The sequence below is a fragment of the Quercus suber genome, unplaced genomic scaffold (assembly GCF_002906115.3).
Source record: "Quercus suber isolate HL8 unplaced genomic scaffold, Cork oak 2.0 scaffold_301, whole genome shotgun sequence".
Taxonomy (NCBI): Eukaryota; Viridiplantae; Streptophyta; class Magnoliopsida; order Fagales; family Fagaceae; genus Quercus; species Quercus suber.
The window spans coordinates 455,867-475,136 of NW_027069757.1; the positions used below are offsets into that span (position 1 = coordinate 455,867).

Here is a 19,270-nt window from a genome sequence, read left to right on the forward strand (position 1 = left end):
TGATAAACCATGGAAAAAAAAAAGTCCACATTTGCTTTGTTTTTGTTGATGTTAATTTTTTATTAATATATTAGAATGCGTTTTTGTTGATATCTCTTTTTCTTTGAATTTTTGCAACGTAAAGAAGCTTTTCTTAGTTTCTCTTGATTTCCCTCTATTTATTTGTTTAATAAACTCTACAAAAATAATCTTAATTTTCCATGTATTTGCTTTTCAATCATATGCTGATGCTAAAAAAAAAAAGTTACATTAAAAATAAAAATGTGATTTTTGTCCATAACAATAACCACAAAAATAAAATTTATATATTTACGTTCTTATGAAAGAAAAAAAAAAAAAAAAAAAAAAAAAAATTCATGCAGAGCACGAATCAGAAACTAGTAAATTAGATACATTAACCAATCATCTATCTCTGACGTGGTGCATGAACATTTCAACGCCCCAGCAACACCAACAACAAACTTCTATCTCTATCTCCTTATAAACCCGAAATTCTACTCTCATTTTCTCTCATCAATCTCTTTGTCCTATAAATAAAATAACCATGAGATTGATCCATTCGGCATTGCTGCTTTCTCTTTCTCTTTCGCTTTTGTACATTCCAAATCCAAATTCAGCTCACTTCTTCACCAACGTAACTTCGATTCCGCCATGGCCAAACGCAACAAGAAGCAACTGGGAATCGTTCCACAACCTCTCCGATCACCACTTCGGCCAAAGAGTCGACGGCTTGAACAGGCTCAAGCGGTACTTCCATTACTTCGGTTACATCAACAACACGTCGAACTTCACCGACGATTTCGACGACGCGCTCAAGTCAGCCATCGAAACGTACCAGAAAAACTTCAACCTCAACGTCACCGGCAGGCTCGACAACAACACCGTGCAGCAGATCATAAAACCCAGGTGCGGCGTCGCCGACATCGTCAACGGTACCACGGCCATGAACTCCGGAAAACAGAACCCCACCTCGTCCTTCCTCAGCATTGTCTCTCGCTACGCGTTTTTTCCCGGCGAGCCTCGGTGGCCCGAAAACCACCGCGACCTGACCTACGCGTTCAACCCAGAAGAAGGCATCACCGACGAGATCAGGGGCGTGTTCGCACGCGCGTTCGACCGCTGGTCCGGGGTGACGCCGCTGACGTTCGAGCCGTCGACCTCGCCGTTCTCGGCGGACATTACGATCGGGTTCTTCAACGGCGAACACGGCGACGGAGAGCCGTTCGACGGGATCTTGGGAACGCTGGCCCACGCGTTTTCGCCGCCGAGCGGGCGGTTCCATTTGGACGCCGCAGAGTCGTGGGTCGTCGACGACGACGTCACCAGGTCCCCGTCGCTGGCGGCGATCGATCTCGAGTCGGTGGCTGTGCACGAGATTGGGCATCTGCTTGGGCTCGGACATTCGTCGGTGGAGGAGTCGATCATGTACCCTGCGATCACGTCGAGGACTAAGAAGGTCGAGCTTCATAGCGATGATATTATGGGGATTCAGTACTTGTACGGAGCGAACCCGGCGGGTAACAATGGTTCATCTCCGCCGTCATCTGGTCGTGAAACTAGTGATGGTGGTGGCGCCTTGATTTCGAGCTCTCTGTTGGGCATTACAGCCTTTTTGGCCGTTGGGTTTGGATTTTTACTCTTTCTTTAGTATTTAGGTATATACTTTTAAAAAAAAAAAATTAAATACGAAGAGTTTTTTTTTTCTTTTTCTGAAGAGTAAATTTCACTAACATATTTTAAGATTTGGACTAATGATAATCAGGTTCAAGGCTTTACAAAACTGATCAATTTGAACCTGATTGACATTAGTCCAAATTTTAATGTATGCTTATAGAATTTATCCAAAATATTTTTATTTGTATGAGTATATGGATGAACAGTGATTTGTATATATGATTGGTATATAATACACTGTTTATTTTTCAACTTTTAACTTAAATTTTAGTCGAATTTGGGAGCATAATTTGAGTTTAAATATTTGAAGCTATCTAAAAGTGTGATTTGCATGGTACTTGAAGTAAATACGTACTACACTACAATGATTCACCTAAAAACAAAAACAGACAACACCACAACGTTTTGCACATTTCTTTCTAACAACATGCAGGTACTATGACTCTATGATAGGTTAAACCTTTTTTTTTTTAATTGGGGTGGTTATATGTCAATATGTGAAATATGTTGGTCATGGGGATGTTCTGTCAATAATTATTATTATTTTGGACTTTTCCGTTTGGTTGAGTTAAATCATGTTCAACATTTTGAAAATTTTAAAGCTTTTCTATTTTGTTAATGATGTTTGTGCTCCTTATTATATGCACTGTCCAAGATATAATAAATATTTGTTTTCAAAAAATCTAGTGCCGATTAAAAAATACACAACTTTTGCTATAATTTTTTGTGTGATTGACTGTGATTAGTGAATAAAAAATGATAGATTTATGTGAAAGTGACAAGCAATTAATCACAAAAATTGCGAGTTTATTTGTAGTGCTAAAAGAACTTACTTGTTTTTGTTGTTTACTTTCTATCAAGCACTGTTAAAATGATTAAATAATGACTTTGACTCTTTATTATTTCATTTTATTGTCTATGTTGGTATAAACTTATACATACATAATAAACATGGAATAATTTATTGAAACTTGAAAGTTAGGGGATGTTTGGTTTGTATTTTCAAATATCAATTTTCAATTTTTAAATAACATTCTCTGTATTTTTACATATTCTTTTACTCACACGTATTTCTACAAATGTGTTTTTGTTTGGGTTATTGCGGCGGTGGCTAATGCATCAGCGGGCTGGTGCACGCTACTTTATTGGTTTGGATGTGAATCCTTTCCTAAGCCCAATTTTTGGAAGCTTTTGTTCTTGAATTCACATGTAATCCTTTTTCGGTTTTAATACCATACATTATTATTCAGAAAGGAAGAAAAAAAAATGATGTAATTTATGTATTTGGTTTATATACAGATGTGATGTGAAGGCTTTTTGTTTCTATCATCGCATTCAAACGATAGCAGCAAAAATGAATTCAATTCTTGGTCGGCTGTAGACTTTCTCCACATGTTATGACCTTATGATTACTTTGATTTCAAGCTCACTCATTTTGCAATCTAAATTATTGAGCATCACTAAAGATATACAATTTTTTTTCCACAGGTAAGATTTTAACTAGTGTACAAGAAAAATGATATCACTTATAGTCATATGAAAAGTAGCGTTACACTAATTACAATTTATTATTTCAAATGTTATAATGAAAAGGTAGTAAAATTGTTGTGTAAGTATTTTTATTGTTAGAGTGATTGCTTGCTTTAAAATTTTATACCCGAGTTTTAGTAAAAGGATAAAACTTTTTTTTTAAAAGCAAAAGGTAAGAACTTAGGTATTGTATTGTATTTAATATTTATATTTATCATATATATATATATATATATTTGATAGATAGATAATGAAACAAGTGGAATGCGGGGTTGGAACTATATATTTGGATAACTATTAAAGATGTTATCAGTGATGTGTTATATCTTTAACCCCTTATATTTATCAATTGAAATCATTTCATTTTACAGTGAACATTAAATATAGGGTGCGTTTTTTTGGGAGTGAAAAGTGAAAACTGCTGATGGGGAGCAAAAAAAGAAGTAAAAATAGGAAAGGACAGGGGTAATTAGTGAAGAAGGCCTTGGGCAAGGCTTGGAGCCTACGCGTGAAAGGCCGCATATTTGGGCTAGATTGCTAACAAGGGGAGAGTGAGAGTATATTCGCTATTGGATAATTAATTGGATAGGATATAGCCATTACGCTCATTTACTCATGGCCCTTAAATTTGCAAAGAAATTGGGAAAATCTAACTGTGCTCCAATTATGGCCTAATGGGAGACCAAATGGATAATGGAAAGCTCAATTTAATATCTCTAGACATGTCTATTTGTAAGGAGAATATCATATTTTAAGACCCTTAAAAATCTTTCAATTTTCTTATTACTAATGGATATCCAACGGAAAAATTTATGATTTAAATTTTCCTATCCCCAATTATCGATGTATTAAAAAAAAAAAAAAAATCTTTCAATCCTGTTTTAAAAAAATAAAAATCTTTAAATCCATACCTCCGTGAGCACTTGGTCAATGAATGGTCAACAACCCCCATGAGCAGGGGGAGCTTTATATACTGCCTTGGCATACCGTTGAGCATTGTATCTTAAAACTAGACCCAAGCCAGCTTTGCTGATTGGATAATCTTCCTAGTGTTAAATCCTACAGCAGTCATTGCAATTCCAAATGGGTATGTTGATTGAATACTCTTCCTGCTTGTGGCAAAACCTAAGGCAGCCATTGCAATGATCTACTAGCTAAGGATTCCATCTAAACTAATCTTTTCTTCTGTGCTATTTCACTCACCAGTGTCACCACCTATCTTTTGTTGTAAGCTAACTTCAAGTTATATTCGGGCTGTGGTATACCATATACTGTTTTCTCTCACATACCTTTTATTTTTTTATGTTATTTCACATTAAACATTAAAAGAGTTGGGCTTCTCTAAATTAAAGAGTTGGGTTTCTCTAAAGTAAAGAAGATATTGGGTTTTACTTGCTTTACTACTGGTCCAGGGCAGCTCCAAATAAGTCTACAGGACTCTCTCAAGTAAGACAATATATACTTTCTCCCCCCCAAAAAAAAAAGGTAAGGCAATATATATACACTTTTTCTTTTTTCTTTCTTTTGTGTGTGGAGAAGACGGTATATATTCACAAACATTTATAAGGAACATTTGATATAACTCTTTGTTATCATTAAATTATTTGAAATTTTTTATTGGGTTAATGTTTTAAAATTTTCAACATTGCAGTCATACCTTTAAAGTTTGTTATTATTTTGATTTTATCTCTTAAAGTTTTAAAATTTGAATATACAATTCTAAGGTTGCATTTTGTTTAGAATATATATATATATATAATGTAAGTATTTTTATTGTTAGAGTGATTGCTTGCTTTAAAATTTTATACCCGAGTTTTAGTAAAAGGATAAAACTTTTTTTTTAAAAGCAAAAGGTAAGAACTTAGGTATTGTATTGTATTTAATATTTATATTTATCATATATATATATATATATATTTGATAGATAGATAATGAAACAAGTGGAATGCGGGGTTGGAACTATATATTTGGATAACTATTAAAGATGTTATCAGTGATGTGTTATATCTTTAACCCCTTATATTTATCAATTGAAATCATTTCATTTTACAGTGAACATTAAATATAGGGTGCGTTTTTTTGGGAGTGAAAAGTGAAAACTGCTGATGGGGAGCAAAAAAAGAAGTAAAAATAGGAAAGGACAGGGGTAATTAGTGAAGAAGGCCTTGGGCAAGGCTTGGAGCCTACGCGTGAAAGGCCGCATATTTGGGCTAGATTGCTAACAAGGGGAGAGTGAGAGTATATTCGCTATTGGATAATTAATTGGATAGGATATAGCCATTACGCTCATTTACTCATGGCCCTTAAATTTGCAAAGAAATTGGGAAAATCTAACTGTGCTCCAATTATGGCCTAATGGGAGACCAAATGGATAATGGAAAGCTCAATTTAATATCTCTAGACATGTCTATTTGTAAGGAGAATATCATATTTTAAGACCCTTAAAAATCTTTCAATTTTCTTATTACTAATGGATATCCAACGGAAAAATTTATGATTTAAATTTTCCTATCCCCAATTATCGATGTATTAAAAAAAAAAAAAAAATCTTTCAATCCTGTTTTAAAAAAATAAAAATCTTTAAATCCATACCTCCGTGAGCACTTGGTCAATGAATGGTCAACAACCCCCATGAGCAGGGGGAGCTTTATATACTGCCTTGGCATACCGTTGAGCATTGTATCTTAAAACTAGACCCAAGCCAGCTTTGCTGATTGGATAATCTTCCTAGTGTTAAATCCTACAGCAGTCATTGCAATTCCAAATGGGTATGTTGATTGAATACTCTTCCTGCTTGTGGCAAAACCTAAGGCAGCCATTGCAATGATCTACTAGCTAAGGATTCCATCTAAACTAATCTTTTCTTCTGTGCTATTTCACTCACCAGTGTCACCACCTATCTTTTGTTGTAAGCTAACTTCAAGTTATATTCGGGCTGTGGTATACCATATACTGTTTTCTCTCACATACCTTTTATTTTTTTATGTTATTTCACATTAAACATTAAAAGAGTTGGGCTTCTCTAAATTAAAGAGTTGGGTTTCTCTAAAGTAAAGAAGATATTGGGTTTTACTTGCTTTACTACTGGTCCAGGGCAGCTCCAAATAAGTCTACAGGACTCTCTCAAGTAAGACAATATATACTTTCTCCCCCCCAAAAAAAAAAGGTAAGGCAATATATATACACTTTTTCTTTTTTCTTTCTTTTGTGTGTGGAGAAGACGGTATATATTCACAAACATTTATAAGGAACATTTGATATAACTCTTTGTTATCATTAAATTATTTGAAATTTTTTATTGGGTTAATGTTTTAAAATTTTCAACATTGCAGTCATACCTTTAAAGTTTGTTATTATTTTGATTTTATCTCTTAAAGTTTTAAAATTTGAATATACAATTCTAAGGTTGCATTTTGTTTAGAATATATATATATATATATACATACATTCACAAGTTTGAAAGCTTACTTTTAGATTGTCTAGACCCTGATTGATCGATTTTAACCAAATGTAAGTCAATTTAAATTATTAGTCAATTATAGTCTTGGATTCAAATTCATTTAAACATGTCACATAACCAATTTTCAGTAACAAAGTGCAAAAAAATAATTGAGTCAACAATATAGTTATGAAGGAAATAATCATTTCAGGGTTTAACACTTACCATTAATGGAAGAATCTACTAATAGAATCAAATTTTAATAGAATTAACCCTAATTCTAACTTTTTATCTCCAGTAGAACTTATTTTTGTGACCCCACGAAACTTCAACCCAGTTGAACTCTTCGACAGTGGTTCTCTTCAATAGAACACCCTAATTCGTGACTTCAATTTTAAACGTGAAGTTCTCATAGTAGCAACAACATGTCTGTAGATTGTTGCAGCACTTTCAACTGATCACCAATCTTCACATCTTTAGTTATTTAGTTGGTGAGAGAGAGAGAGAGATTTACTTGTCGATCATGAACCTGAATTAAGATTTCAGTAATCCAGCGACTTGATTAGTTAAGTGGTGTCAAGCTTAATTGCAGTCGGGCTAACAGTAGCAACAGTTACCTTGAGCAGTTTCTTGATTCTTTGTCTTGAATCTTGATTTTCACATGCATCACTAAGAGTCTAAGACACACAAGACTTATAACATAGAGTCATGAAAACAATTACAATTGACAACATTTTGATTTTTGACACAGAATTACATGACCCTAACAGGAGAAAACCTTCAATATTGGATGGGACTCATCTGGACCATATCATCCAACCTTTAATAAGTCAATAAAATAATTGTAGTGTTAAAACTCATCCGGTTCTATCAATCATTCTCAAAACCATCAAAAAAGAAAACAATGCATCCATTTAAGGGTGGTGGTCAGCAATATAGGCTGTTTAGCATACATAAAACATGGACTAATTATATTCAACCATTCACCATTGCAAATTCTCCTGTGGTGGAACCCATTGCTGGGCAGTCCCTCCAAACCAGCATGTATGTGGGACAGTGGGAGCAATAGTAAGCTGGTTTTATTGGTGAATTGCAGAAGAAATTACACTAAAGGTAATTCTACTAATTCACCCACCCATTTGATGTGAAATGCTCTTACCAATAGCCAGCCAATTTCCCCTCACTCAAAAGCTGTTACCAGACAAAAATCAATAGTATGCAGTAAAACTAAAACCATTGCTGGTTTTGTTGGTAAACTGCAGCAGAAATTGCACTACAGGTAATTCTACTAATTATTCACCCAAAGTTTAGACTCATTTGATGTGAAATGCTCTTACCAATAACCAGCCAATTTCCCATCTCATCCAAAAGCTGTTGCTAGACATGATCAGATGTGGTTTAATGGTACTGATATTCTTGTATCAATTTACATTATGTTTGGCAGGAATTAAGCATTTGAGCAGTAACGTTTCAAAGAAATGTGCTATGCTTACGATGATAGTCCTATCAAGGCCCCAATGGTATACGTGGTATTACTCATTGCCATCACTTAGTGCGAGTTCGACTAGTTTAGTTTTTTTTTTTTTTTTTTTTTTTTTAAAGAAAAAAAAAGTTGTTACAACTTACAAACAAAAAGCAAACCAAGAGTACATATGTCAAGAAATTCCATGGTTGAGTACAGCACATTTTGTGCTGGTTTTATCTCAAGTTTGGACAAGAGGTTTGAAGTCTGAACCCACAAAACGAGTCGACATTTCCCATCAGTTGTGCTGAAAAGTGAAAAGCATAAAAGCCCCAAGTTGTATAGTGAGCGGTTCAAGTTTGACGGCGTGAGGGGTTGCAATTTGCAACTTTTATTTTTATTTTTTTTCTGAATTGTTGCTATTTGCAACTGCAACTTGCAAGCCCGCTTTAGCACCGCCATCCTGTTTTCCTTTTCTTTTCCTTCCTTTTTCAATATTTTTTTTAATTGCTTTTCTCATTCTAAGTAGAATCAATAATGAAGTTCATATATATATATATATATAATGAAGTTCAACCTCCATAAGAAATGCAAAGATAATATTAGCCGAGACTTTTTTTTTTTTTTTTTTAATTAAGAAGTATTAACTAGACTTGAGGGAGACATATTACTCCAATTCTAAATGAGACTTGAGAGAGACAGAGAATTTCTAATCAAGAATTAGAAAAAAGCTACCTTGGTTTTTTTTTTTTTTTTTTTCATTATGATACCCTCACAATTAAATAATAATCTTCTTTATGTATAAAAAGTACAATATGGTTTGGAGATACTTCAATCTTCATAAGAAATTGGATAGCATATAAGAGGGGAAAAATGTCTCACTTTGTAAAGCCCATAAATAAACATGAACAAAAGAAAATAATAATAAAAAAAAAAAGAGGTTCTATATGCTAGACATGCCACCAATAAGGTATTTTATTTGTCGAATATATCTCTCATCTCTTTTACAGACATGTGAATTTCATGAAAAAAAAAATTCTATATTTGGCTTTCCTCATTCTAAGAAAAAGGTATGTGCTCTCACATGTTTATGGGAGAGAATATACATATATCGGATGCATGAGATATGAGATAATTATTGTATTCTATCACACTCACAAATAAATAATCTTTTTTTATTTGACAAATGTGATAGCTATAATGTAGTTATAAAGTTACTAAGCTAATGATAAATCATGTGTACAAGATTTTCATGTACATAAAAAAGGATAGTGTTATTTACAAAATTCTGAATATTAGCATTAACTTTAATTTTACAATTAACCTTACAAATAAAATGTTCTAAAAATATCTACTATTAGCTAATATTTTCCAGACAAAAAGGTCACCTTTTTTTTTCTATCAAGTAACACCTCACCTATGCTATTATCGCCTCCAAAAAAACAGAAAAAAGTATCCCCCATAATAGCTAAAACTGGCTCCTACAAAAATAGTATTATCCACCTCCCCTCAACTTGATGCTTTCTTTACTCGTAGGCAGATCTATTCTATAAAAGCCAACCAACCCTTTGTCTCTTCAACTATTTCTCTTTCTCTTCCTCTAGGTGTTGTGATAAAAGAGCACACACACACAAAAAAACATGGGGCTTCTTCCATGTCCATTACCTTGCCACACAGACTCAGAGTTACAATCTCCATCAGATTCATTAAGCCCTTCGACACTTTCTTCCCAACCAAGTCTTCCCTCTGTTCCTTCTCTCACCTCACCATCTCACCAACAACATGACCAATCATTACCTAATCCAAACACAGCCCAACACCTCTGCATAGCCACTATCGAAGGCCACTCCTCCTACGTGTCCTCTCTAACTCTCGCTGGCAAATTCCTCTACAGTGGCTCTTCCAACAGCGAAATAAGCCAATTTTGCCGAGACCCTTTTGGCCTCGAAAGCAATAATTCAGTGGACAACGTGGTTGCTCTAAGCGACGGTGCGGTTAAGTCCCTTGTAGTAGATTTGGAACAAGATAAGCTATTCAGTGCTCATCAAGACAACAAAATCCGTGTGTGGAAGATCAATAACAACAACAATGATTACAATACCCCAAACCAAAAGTACAAGTGCATAGCCACTCTTCCAACGTTGAATGATCGGTTTTCAAGGTTTTTCTCGGCCAAGAACTACGTAAAAGTACGTAGACACAAAAAGTGTACGTGGGTACATCATGTTGATTCTATTTCTGCACTTGCTATATCCAAAGACGGGTCTTTTTTATACTCGGCTTCGTGGGATAGGTCGTTCAAGATTTGGCGAACTAATGATTTTAAGTGCTTAGAGTCTATTGGGAATGCACACGATGATGCAATCAATGCTTTAGTATTGTCCAAAGATGGATTTGTTTACACGGGTTCAGCTGATAAGAAAATCAAGGTGTGGAAGAGAAAGCAAGCTGGGGACAATTACAAAGAGCATTCACATTCACTAGTGGCTACATTAGAGAAGCACAAGTCAGCTGTGAATGCATTGGCTCTAAGCAGTGATGGGTCTGTGCTATATTCAGGAGCTTGTGATCGATCAATTCTTGTGTGGGAGAAAGATAGTGAAGCTATAGATTGTAATTTTGGTCAAATGGTGTTAGTGGGTGCTCTTAGAGGTCACACCAAAGCTATATTGTGCTTGGCTGTGGTGTCGGATTTGGTGTGCAGTGGCTCAGCTGATAACACTGTTAGGATCTGGAGGAGAGGAATTGAGAAGAGCTATTCTTGTTTGGGTGTGTTGGAAGGACATAGACGCCCAGTTAAGTCCTTGGCAGTGGCTCTTGATGGTAATAATAATGGTGGTAAAAGTGGTTCTTGTGATTCTGGTACTTCCTATCTGGTCTACAGTGGTAGTTTGGATTGTGATATTAAAGTCTGGCAAATATGGGTTCCCTCTCTTTGACCCATAATTTTTTTATTTTTTATTTTTTATTTTTTATAAAAGTAAAATTATTATTATTTTTTTTACAGTTTTGTACATAAGGCCACAAGGGTGAGAAGGTTTTTGCTTTACTTTTGCATTTTGTATAAGAGATTGAGAATTGTAATGTGAGTTTGTTTGTTTTTTTTTTGGACTTTTTAACTCATTTTTTTTTTTTTACTTTTTTTTTTGGGCATGTTAATTAAGAAAATAATAAAAAATGTGAGTTTGTTTGTTTTTTTTTTGGACTTTTTAACTCATTTTTTTTTTTTTAACTTTTTTTTTTGGGCATGTTAATTAAGAAAATAATAAAAATTATGATTTTAAATAAAATAAAATGATAAAAAATAATAAATTTGGTTAACATAAATTTGTGTATGATTCATTACCAACTCTAAAATTTTGGAAATAAAACTTGGTAATTATGTTTGTTTATGAACATCTTTTTAATATCACAATTATTTTTTTATTTATTTTTGGGTGAAACTGTCCTTTTGTCAATTTTCAACAAATAAGAAAATAAAAAATTTCATAAAAAATTAATCCAGAGGAAAACGTGTTTTGAGTCTTTTGACTGAAACATCCAGATAGTGCTTTATGGGGATGACTTCAATTTTGGAGGAAAGGTTGTGTCAATTTTTTCTGTATGAAACTTTGTGTACAAAGACATAGGGGACCATGATCTAGAAGCTTAAAGACTAAGGTTGCCTTAAATTTCTCAGCTTTGATTAGTACTGAACTATGGCTAAAAATTGAGATAAGAAAAGTGATCAAAATAGCTTTGATGGCCTCACGGTTTTGAAATTATTGCTCCAGTGTTTTTTCTTGTTGTGCCTTAAAATGACAGGAGACCTAACACCATTAAGAGCTATTTTCATTCGACAAGGACCATTGCTGGGCTTGGAGGTTAGGGAAAAAAGCTAATTTTCCCTGTCTTGTTCTTTTGCGTTCACGCATTTATGATTTAACTTCCACCCTCCTCTTGTTCAATGCTCAATTATTGCCTGCAAGAGATGCCAAGAAAATTAGCAGCTTAAAGGGGCTGAATGTTGTTTTAATATTTACCATTTGAAATGGTCCATTTCTATAGGTTATGTGTGCAGAGTGTGAGGTCGGATTAACTTTTTGTTATTATTTGCTTATTTATTATAAATTGACAGAAGTACAATTGTCACTTAAAAATAAAAATCAGGCTTTAAAAATATAAAAGTTGTCATGTGATTGTGTATAACGATTGAATGATAAGCAAAAGCATGAAAGAGAGAACACGCACGAAGGTTTACGCACGTGATTCAACTTAACGGTCTACATCAACAGTAAGAAAATCATCGACGACTACATATTATATTATGCACTTGTGTTACAATGTTACAATGAACACAATATAAAGTTTATATACTAGAGAGTAGTTAACTAACACTAGGCTAACCATAGACTAACTTAAGATTAACATACTTGTTCTACAAATACATCGGCCAACGATGGTTTGGGTCACTTGAACTATAATATATCTATAATTAAAAAAAAAATGCATGTAAATAAATAAAGTAATAAACTAGTAAGCTAAGGAAACTTATCCAAACACACGTTTATGTCTTCTCCATTTCCAAATGATGTTTTTATTTGTTTGTTTAATAAGCAGGTAATCACTAAGGCTTCAAGATAATTTTGTAAATTTCTTTTTATTTTATTTTATGATAATGCGTTTATTGGTGTCATGTACCATACAGTCTTGATTCTCGACATGCCTATATGCTGACAGGTTGGGGCAGCCAGCAGCCTCATCTCACCAACCTCATATGGTGTGACCAAAAGGCAATTAGGCTGTTTTAAATGGTTGCATTATGCAATTCAATAACACTCAAGATGGTTTTTTTTTTTTTTTTTTAATAAAAAAAACACACACACACACACACAAAAAAACACTATTGTGCAAAGCCTAAAAGCGCCATGGGACTTCAAAAGAAATCCAATTAAGATTGATAAACATGGTTCAATCGAGTTGTGTTGAATATTGCCTCAAATTCCTATTCAGTTTTGGTTTGAGTTTCCTTAACCCCAAATCACAAAAATTGATATTAGAGAATATTCCGTCGTTGCACAACAAGTTGCTATCTGAGCTGAAAGCTTATGAAGTCCATTGAATTTGATTGACACTTATTGATCAGCTCATAAAATGACTCTGTTGATCATTTCATTATCAATCGTGGCATAGTATAACATTACTAGATGGTGAGTTTTCCTCCAATCTGCAATAGCAGTGAAAAAGGCCTATAATCGAAATTAAAATGTGTTACTGAATTTTGACGTCTTCTGTCAACTTAATAAAGTTGCATAATGTTTGGTGAAACTCATTTTATTTACAACCTTCTCTGATTTTACAGTACATCTTGACAAGAGGCTTCTTAGATTGAATAGAAATATAGAATTAGTTGTTCTAGACTACTTGCCAACACTTCGAAATGACTTTTTTTTAACATCTGAGTTTAGAAGTGCAGGAGGGAAAATTTGGCAAAGTAAGTCAAAGGAAACACGGACACTTCATTTAGAGTGCAATATTCATGTTGTATTCATGTCGTATCGTATTATATAGGTGTTATACCGACCGTTTTATGTTTTGATTTTTCAAAAATTACTCGTATCATTGTGTTGTATGTACTTGTGTCTATGTCTGTGTCTATGTTTCTTACCCTAAAACAAAGTATGTTTTATAACTCTTAATCTCTCTCTAATGATTTCATTAGTACTATCTTTCATATCAGTGTGGCAACCTGGCATACAAAATCCTAAACTTTATTTTTAATATAATTAAACTAATATTTCAATAAGAGGGTCAAAGATTTTATCTCTTAATTAATTACAAGTGGCATGAGAGTTAGGTTAAAAGCCACTAATACTCAATCCTCAAATTTGATCACCCAATTAAAAATAGGCAAAGATAATGGAGATGGGACTTTAGGAGACAGGGGACAAAATAATATTTGGTAGTCCAGTTTAATGTGATTATAAAAGATAATAAACATTCTCACCTGTTTCTCGTTCTAGAGAGAATTAAACCTAGCTTCTCCAAGTTTCGTTTCTGTTCAGGTTTGGATAGCACTTATTGTTACTGAAAGTTGATAAAAACTGATTGTTGCTGAAAACACTGTAGCAAAATAATTTTTAAATGTGTGAATAGTATTGTGGGACCCACTTTTAATATTAATTAGTGCGTGAACAGTGCATAAACAGTACATGAACAGTGCACACACAGTGCACGCACAGTAAATTTTTGCCCCCAAAGTCAACAAGTGCGGCCCAAAAAAAAAAAAAAAAAAAAATCAAATGTGCAAAACTAAAATTATAAACACACATTAAGGATGAAGAGAGCTTTATCAGGCAAGAGAGAGAGCTTGTTGTATCTAACATATTAAAGTATTCCTTTATGGTCTTCTGTAAGGGTTTCTTTGATGCCCTATAAAAGTTCCAGTGGATTCATGCATGGTGCTTTACATGCATAATGGAGCATTGATCATTTGATCTTGGGCAGAAAAATATCTACTTAAAAGTGATTTTTCTTGTGGTATTCACACGTTTTCAGACCTTTGTAGCATCGTACAGCGTCTTTGGTAGTAAATGTCAATGGTACCAAGCTACCTGCAGATTATGGTGCAGGTTTTTAGTATTATTTCAAAGTTGAAGGACATATAGCGTGCACAATTTCTTCACTTTGAATATGAAACTTCAGTCTTTGTCTTTATGTTTTCACGAGTATGTCATCAATTCCGTATGTCATCAAATTTTTCTTTTTATAATTCAATTGTTACAATAAGTAATAAGTAAAAAGGGATTCAAATTTTGCTTCTCTTTATAAATGAGACCATATAATGTCACTAAATTACAATATTGGTGGCTCAAGAGGACCAATTTTTATGTTCAAGATTTCCTAAACAGTTTTCTTCACTGGCGAACCAAACTCAAAATCCATAGTTTCTAATTAAAGAAATAATTAAAATCCTTGAGAATATTCAAACTCAAACTCCTAATTGTCTGCTGCTTAGTTTTTAATGAAAGTCATTTATTTACCAAAAAAATAATTAAAGATATTGAGAATATTCAATTAAAATGAGAAAGCTACGTGTTCATTTGGAAACAATTTATCTAGCTTTTTGCTGAAAACTTTTTGATGAAAGTATGCTAAAGTATACTTATACCTTGAAAAAATAAGAAAAAATTAAAAAAAATGGAGTTTTAAAAAATTATACATAAAAGTTAAAAATTAAAACTTAAAGCTAATATCAAACTCACCTGTAATACGGTCATTGCCCATGGTTATAGATGGTCTTTTATTTTTTTTTTTTTAGAAAGGGTTCTATATGGTCATTGATTGAAAAGACTAAGTTGTTTTTGACAGATTGTCGTTTCTAGAGTTGCTTTTGTGCCAAAAAAGAAAAAGAAAAAAAAAATAGTGGCTAGATTGATGGTCCATGGTCTTGTTAAAATGTTAATGTTTGTTTGGAAGACATACTCTTTGATTTTTTATTGTTTAAGTGGGTGATGCATATTTCTATTTAAATTTATAACTAGTTTCTCTAAAAAAGATAAGAAGTCATATAATTAATTGATCTTTACCATAAGACTAAGGCACTAACTAATTTTTGTATTAATGGGATTAGAATTCTAGTATATTATTCGATGATTAAAAACTTTATCAATTAAATTATAATTGGAACAAAATTGTCAAAAGAGGAAAAAAAAAAAGAATTATAATTAGAACACATATAGATTCAAGTAAAGTCCAATAATAATGACATAATATTTATTGTGTGTGATGCCTGTGGATGAAATCTCACATTACCCTCCCCTACTGTCTAAAACAAACTGGGATACACACAGCCTGACTAGCGTCCATTACTTGGGTTTCCCATTAAAACATGGAACCAAATCTCCTAGGGGCAATGCATGCCTCCACTCAGCTGTAAAGAAGGCTGCAGCTCTTTTATGTTCTTTTGGGGTCGCTTTAATGTTTATCGATGAAATGACAGAAGCACTCTTTAGTGGTGGAATTATGTGCCTTGTAATTGGCCACAAGACTAATCCTGATAGGCTTTTTAACATAGACGAGAGGTGGAACCTGTAAAAATTGGGCAAGTCCAATGAAAGTACTAACTTTATTACTTAGGGTCAAACATAAAAGTAGAAAATTTAGCCATAAAAAAGGAAAAAATAAAGTTAGAGAGACAGGATAAACGGGATTCTTCTTTTTCCTTCGCCTTTTTGTGAGAAAAAGTGTAGAACGGTAGAAATCATTAATATTATTATTAACATGAACAGTGTACAGTATATATGATTATATGTGGCATTGAAAAGGCTTCTCGTCAATCTCCTACAATATATTTTTTATAGGAAGTTAGTATTATTCACATCACAATACTATTTAAGTATGTCTTAGGGATTTTTTGTGCATGACATCTCACAAAAGATAAGGTATAATTAAAGTTGGAGGCTCAACATGTTCCTAATACCATACTTGTTGTCCGCCTCCCTTCAATGCTAGTTAGTCTGCACAAAAGTTAGCTTCTTGGTAGACGTGACTGAGGCCCTGAACTCTCCTTGCCATTCTCTAGTGAGCAGGTTTCTACAATGAAAGATAAGCATATAGATGCACATGGTGGAGTCCTTAGCCCATCATGTAAATACTGAAAAGGGAATCCACCTCGAGAATAATGTCTCTAAAACCCTTATCCCATTTAAAAGCCAATCCTACGTACTCTTGTTTCAATGTTTGTTATAAGGCCTATATTAAGAGAGAAACCTCTCAACCAATTCCCTAAATGGTCATGGATTAGGTCTCCATCTCCTACCGGGTCAGCGTTACCTTAGGCAATATTGTCATAAGTGTTTAGTTTTACATTTCAAACAAAGCTTGGGTCAGTACATTAGAGCCAAGTTGTAACTTTTTCATATATGTCGGACCTTGCCAAGTAAAGACAACTAGAGTGGCATGTTGTGGTTCTTGCGATTGCATATAAGTCGTGATAGTATTTCAGTCCATGTTAGTAACTCTTAATATGATATGATTTGGTAATGTAACTATGTAATGATCTGCTTGAAGATGAGGTTATTCTGTGCTACCCAAATTTCCCCAAGTCACAAATGTGAAGAGTATTGGCCAAGGGAAGTGTAGGTGGGTCTGTTAGTTAGGCACCTAGAGAGCACCAACTAAAAATATCTTGGTGGAAGAAGCTGCCAAGTAAAAGAACCAAACACATTTTGCTCCAAAAACAGTTGGGCAAGATATGTATTGGAGTTTACAAAAGTTCACATTTGGGCATTGATCAATTGGCATTTTGTTACTTATTATGCGTACGTTTCAGAATAAAAAGAGGGGTTTGGGTGGGACTTTGCTAAAAAGTTTCTAATATGGTTTGTTAAAGGTGCATGTCGATTTTAAAAACTGAACTCGATCTCCTTATAAAAGTTCTTTTGAACAAATATTTCTTAATTAAGCATTTGGGGGGGCCAACTTCAGTGGCCTGACCGGCCATGTGCTAGAATCCAATGCCAAACATTATGATAACTCCTCATGAAATTTTGAATAAGAGGCAAAGCGATATAACTATGGTGATAGGTATAATAAACTAACCTGGCAAATACTTGTGACTATAGCTAGTTTTGCAATAAATGGGGTATTCTCCCATGTTTTTTTATATATATAATAAAAAATAAAAAATAATAAAAAGAGAGAATCCGACCTTACTACTAAAAATCACAATCTTATCGACATCATCTATTGTAATTTGAGAAACTAAAATAATAACATACTTTTTTGATGTCTAAAAGGTGAAGCTTAGTATTGGTATTGGTATTCATAAGATGGGAGAGTGGGGTTTTGAGCTATAGGCTTTATTGTGAGTGAATTATATATAATTGTGTTTTGANAGGAGAAAACGCAGAAGTGAAAACGTGCCGTGACTAACCGAGCTATCCAAACTGCCACTTTGTTAAAAGGAAAAGCTCTAGTAGTCTCTCTTATAGCTTTGATTATAATATATATTATCACATAAATCAAAAGAACTATAACAATATTATCTGATGCACTGGACCTAAACTTTATTATAAATCTTTACGCTAATGTGACAAAAAATTGATAACATTTTCACACGGGGGAACCAATTTCAATATTCCAAGTGCACCATAGGAATTAACGAGAAATGTACATTATACCTAACACAAAGATTGCTGCAAATTTCCTACTAATTAGGCATTTAGGCTATTAGTTATAGACATTTTTTGAGGTAGGTTTTAAATCAAATGTCAGAGTATGTCATGCGAATAGAAATATCAATTTCATGTCAACTAATAGTAAGAAATCTAGCAAATATTATTAAAAGATTGGTTTGTTGAATGATTAAATCGTAGTCATGTTGAAGTAGTTGCGATTTGGCAGGTCTTCTTCTTTTGTAAACTAAGGCATTGAAATTAGTTCCAATTTATTTACAAAAATACCACTTAGCAACTTGCTTGAAAACTAAAAATTAGTATAGAGAGTTTTTAAAATACATGTTTTAAACATCCTAAATTGAGAACTGTAACTCAAACACTTTTGATAAAATAACTCATACTAAACACAGTTTTCTTTTGAGGCCCATAGTTTTTAGTGTTTAAACACTAAAAACTGTTGTTTGAGATTGCATACCAAACATGCCCTGGATCTCTATAACTCCACAATTAAGTATGTTTGATTGATAGTTGTATTAAGATGTGTGACCTTCTAGAAAGTTCTAGTGTTGCATCATTTTTTTTTTTTTTTGCTTCAAAAAAATAATTAAAAAGAAGAAAAGAAGAGAGGAAGCTAAGACCTTAAAGCTAGTGGCAATTATTGATGAGCTAACAAGTGATGCTAGCTTAGTTGGACATTTCCAATATAGACCTGTAAAGGAAAATAATGTTGTTTACATATTAACAACAGATTCTCCATTTCCCTTTCTTCCATTGACTCTCTTGTTATGTAAATTAGATCCATGACTCTAGGACCATAATATTTTTCATCACTAATGGTATAGCTTGTTATGACTAATTCATAATAAAAATAGTGTCAATAATGGATTCATATAAGAATAGTGTTACTCTAATCGCAACAAGTTATATTAGCAATTATGAAAAATATATAGCGTCCCTAACATTACTTTATTTCTTTGCAAAGCCAAATTGCTTAAGATGGCTGGA

At 33.4% G+C, this 19,270-nt stretch overlaps 2 protein-coding genes across 2 annotated transcripts; both read left to right on the forward strand.

The window, feature by feature from the left end:
- The first annotated feature begins 531 nt into the window (after window positions 1–531).
- Window positions 532–1,661, forward strand: LOC112008590 (metalloendoproteinase 2-MMP). Its single transcript, XM_024040924.2, has one exon. The coding sequence runs from the start codon at window positions 545–547 to the stop codon at window positions 1,646–1,648; it is 1,104 nt and encodes a 367-aa protein (XP_023896692.2). The 5' UTR covers window positions 532–544; the 3' UTR covers window positions 1,649–1,661.
- Window positions 1,662–9,638: 7,977 nt separating this feature from the next.
- On the forward strand, window positions 9,639–11,208 carry LOC112008593 (protein JINGUBANG). The gene has a single exon (XM_024040931.2). The coding sequence runs from the start codon at window positions 9,746–9,748 to the stop codon at window positions 11,042–11,044; it is 1,299 nt and encodes a 432-aa protein (XP_023896699.1). The 5' UTR covers window positions 9,639–9,745; the 3' UTR covers window positions 11,045–11,208.
- The last annotated feature ends 8,062 nt before the right edge of the window (window positions 11,209–19,270 follow it).

What these genes read in the sequence shown, in the direction of transcription:
- LOC112008590 (XM_024040924.2), top strand. Translation starts at nt 545, where the DNA reads ATGAGATTGATCCATTCGGCATTGCTGCTTTCTCTTTCTCTTTCGCTT.
- LOC112008593 (XM_024040931.2), top strand. Translation starts at nt 9,746, where the DNA reads ATGGGGCTTCTTCCATGTCCATTACCTTGCCACACAGACTCAGAGTTA.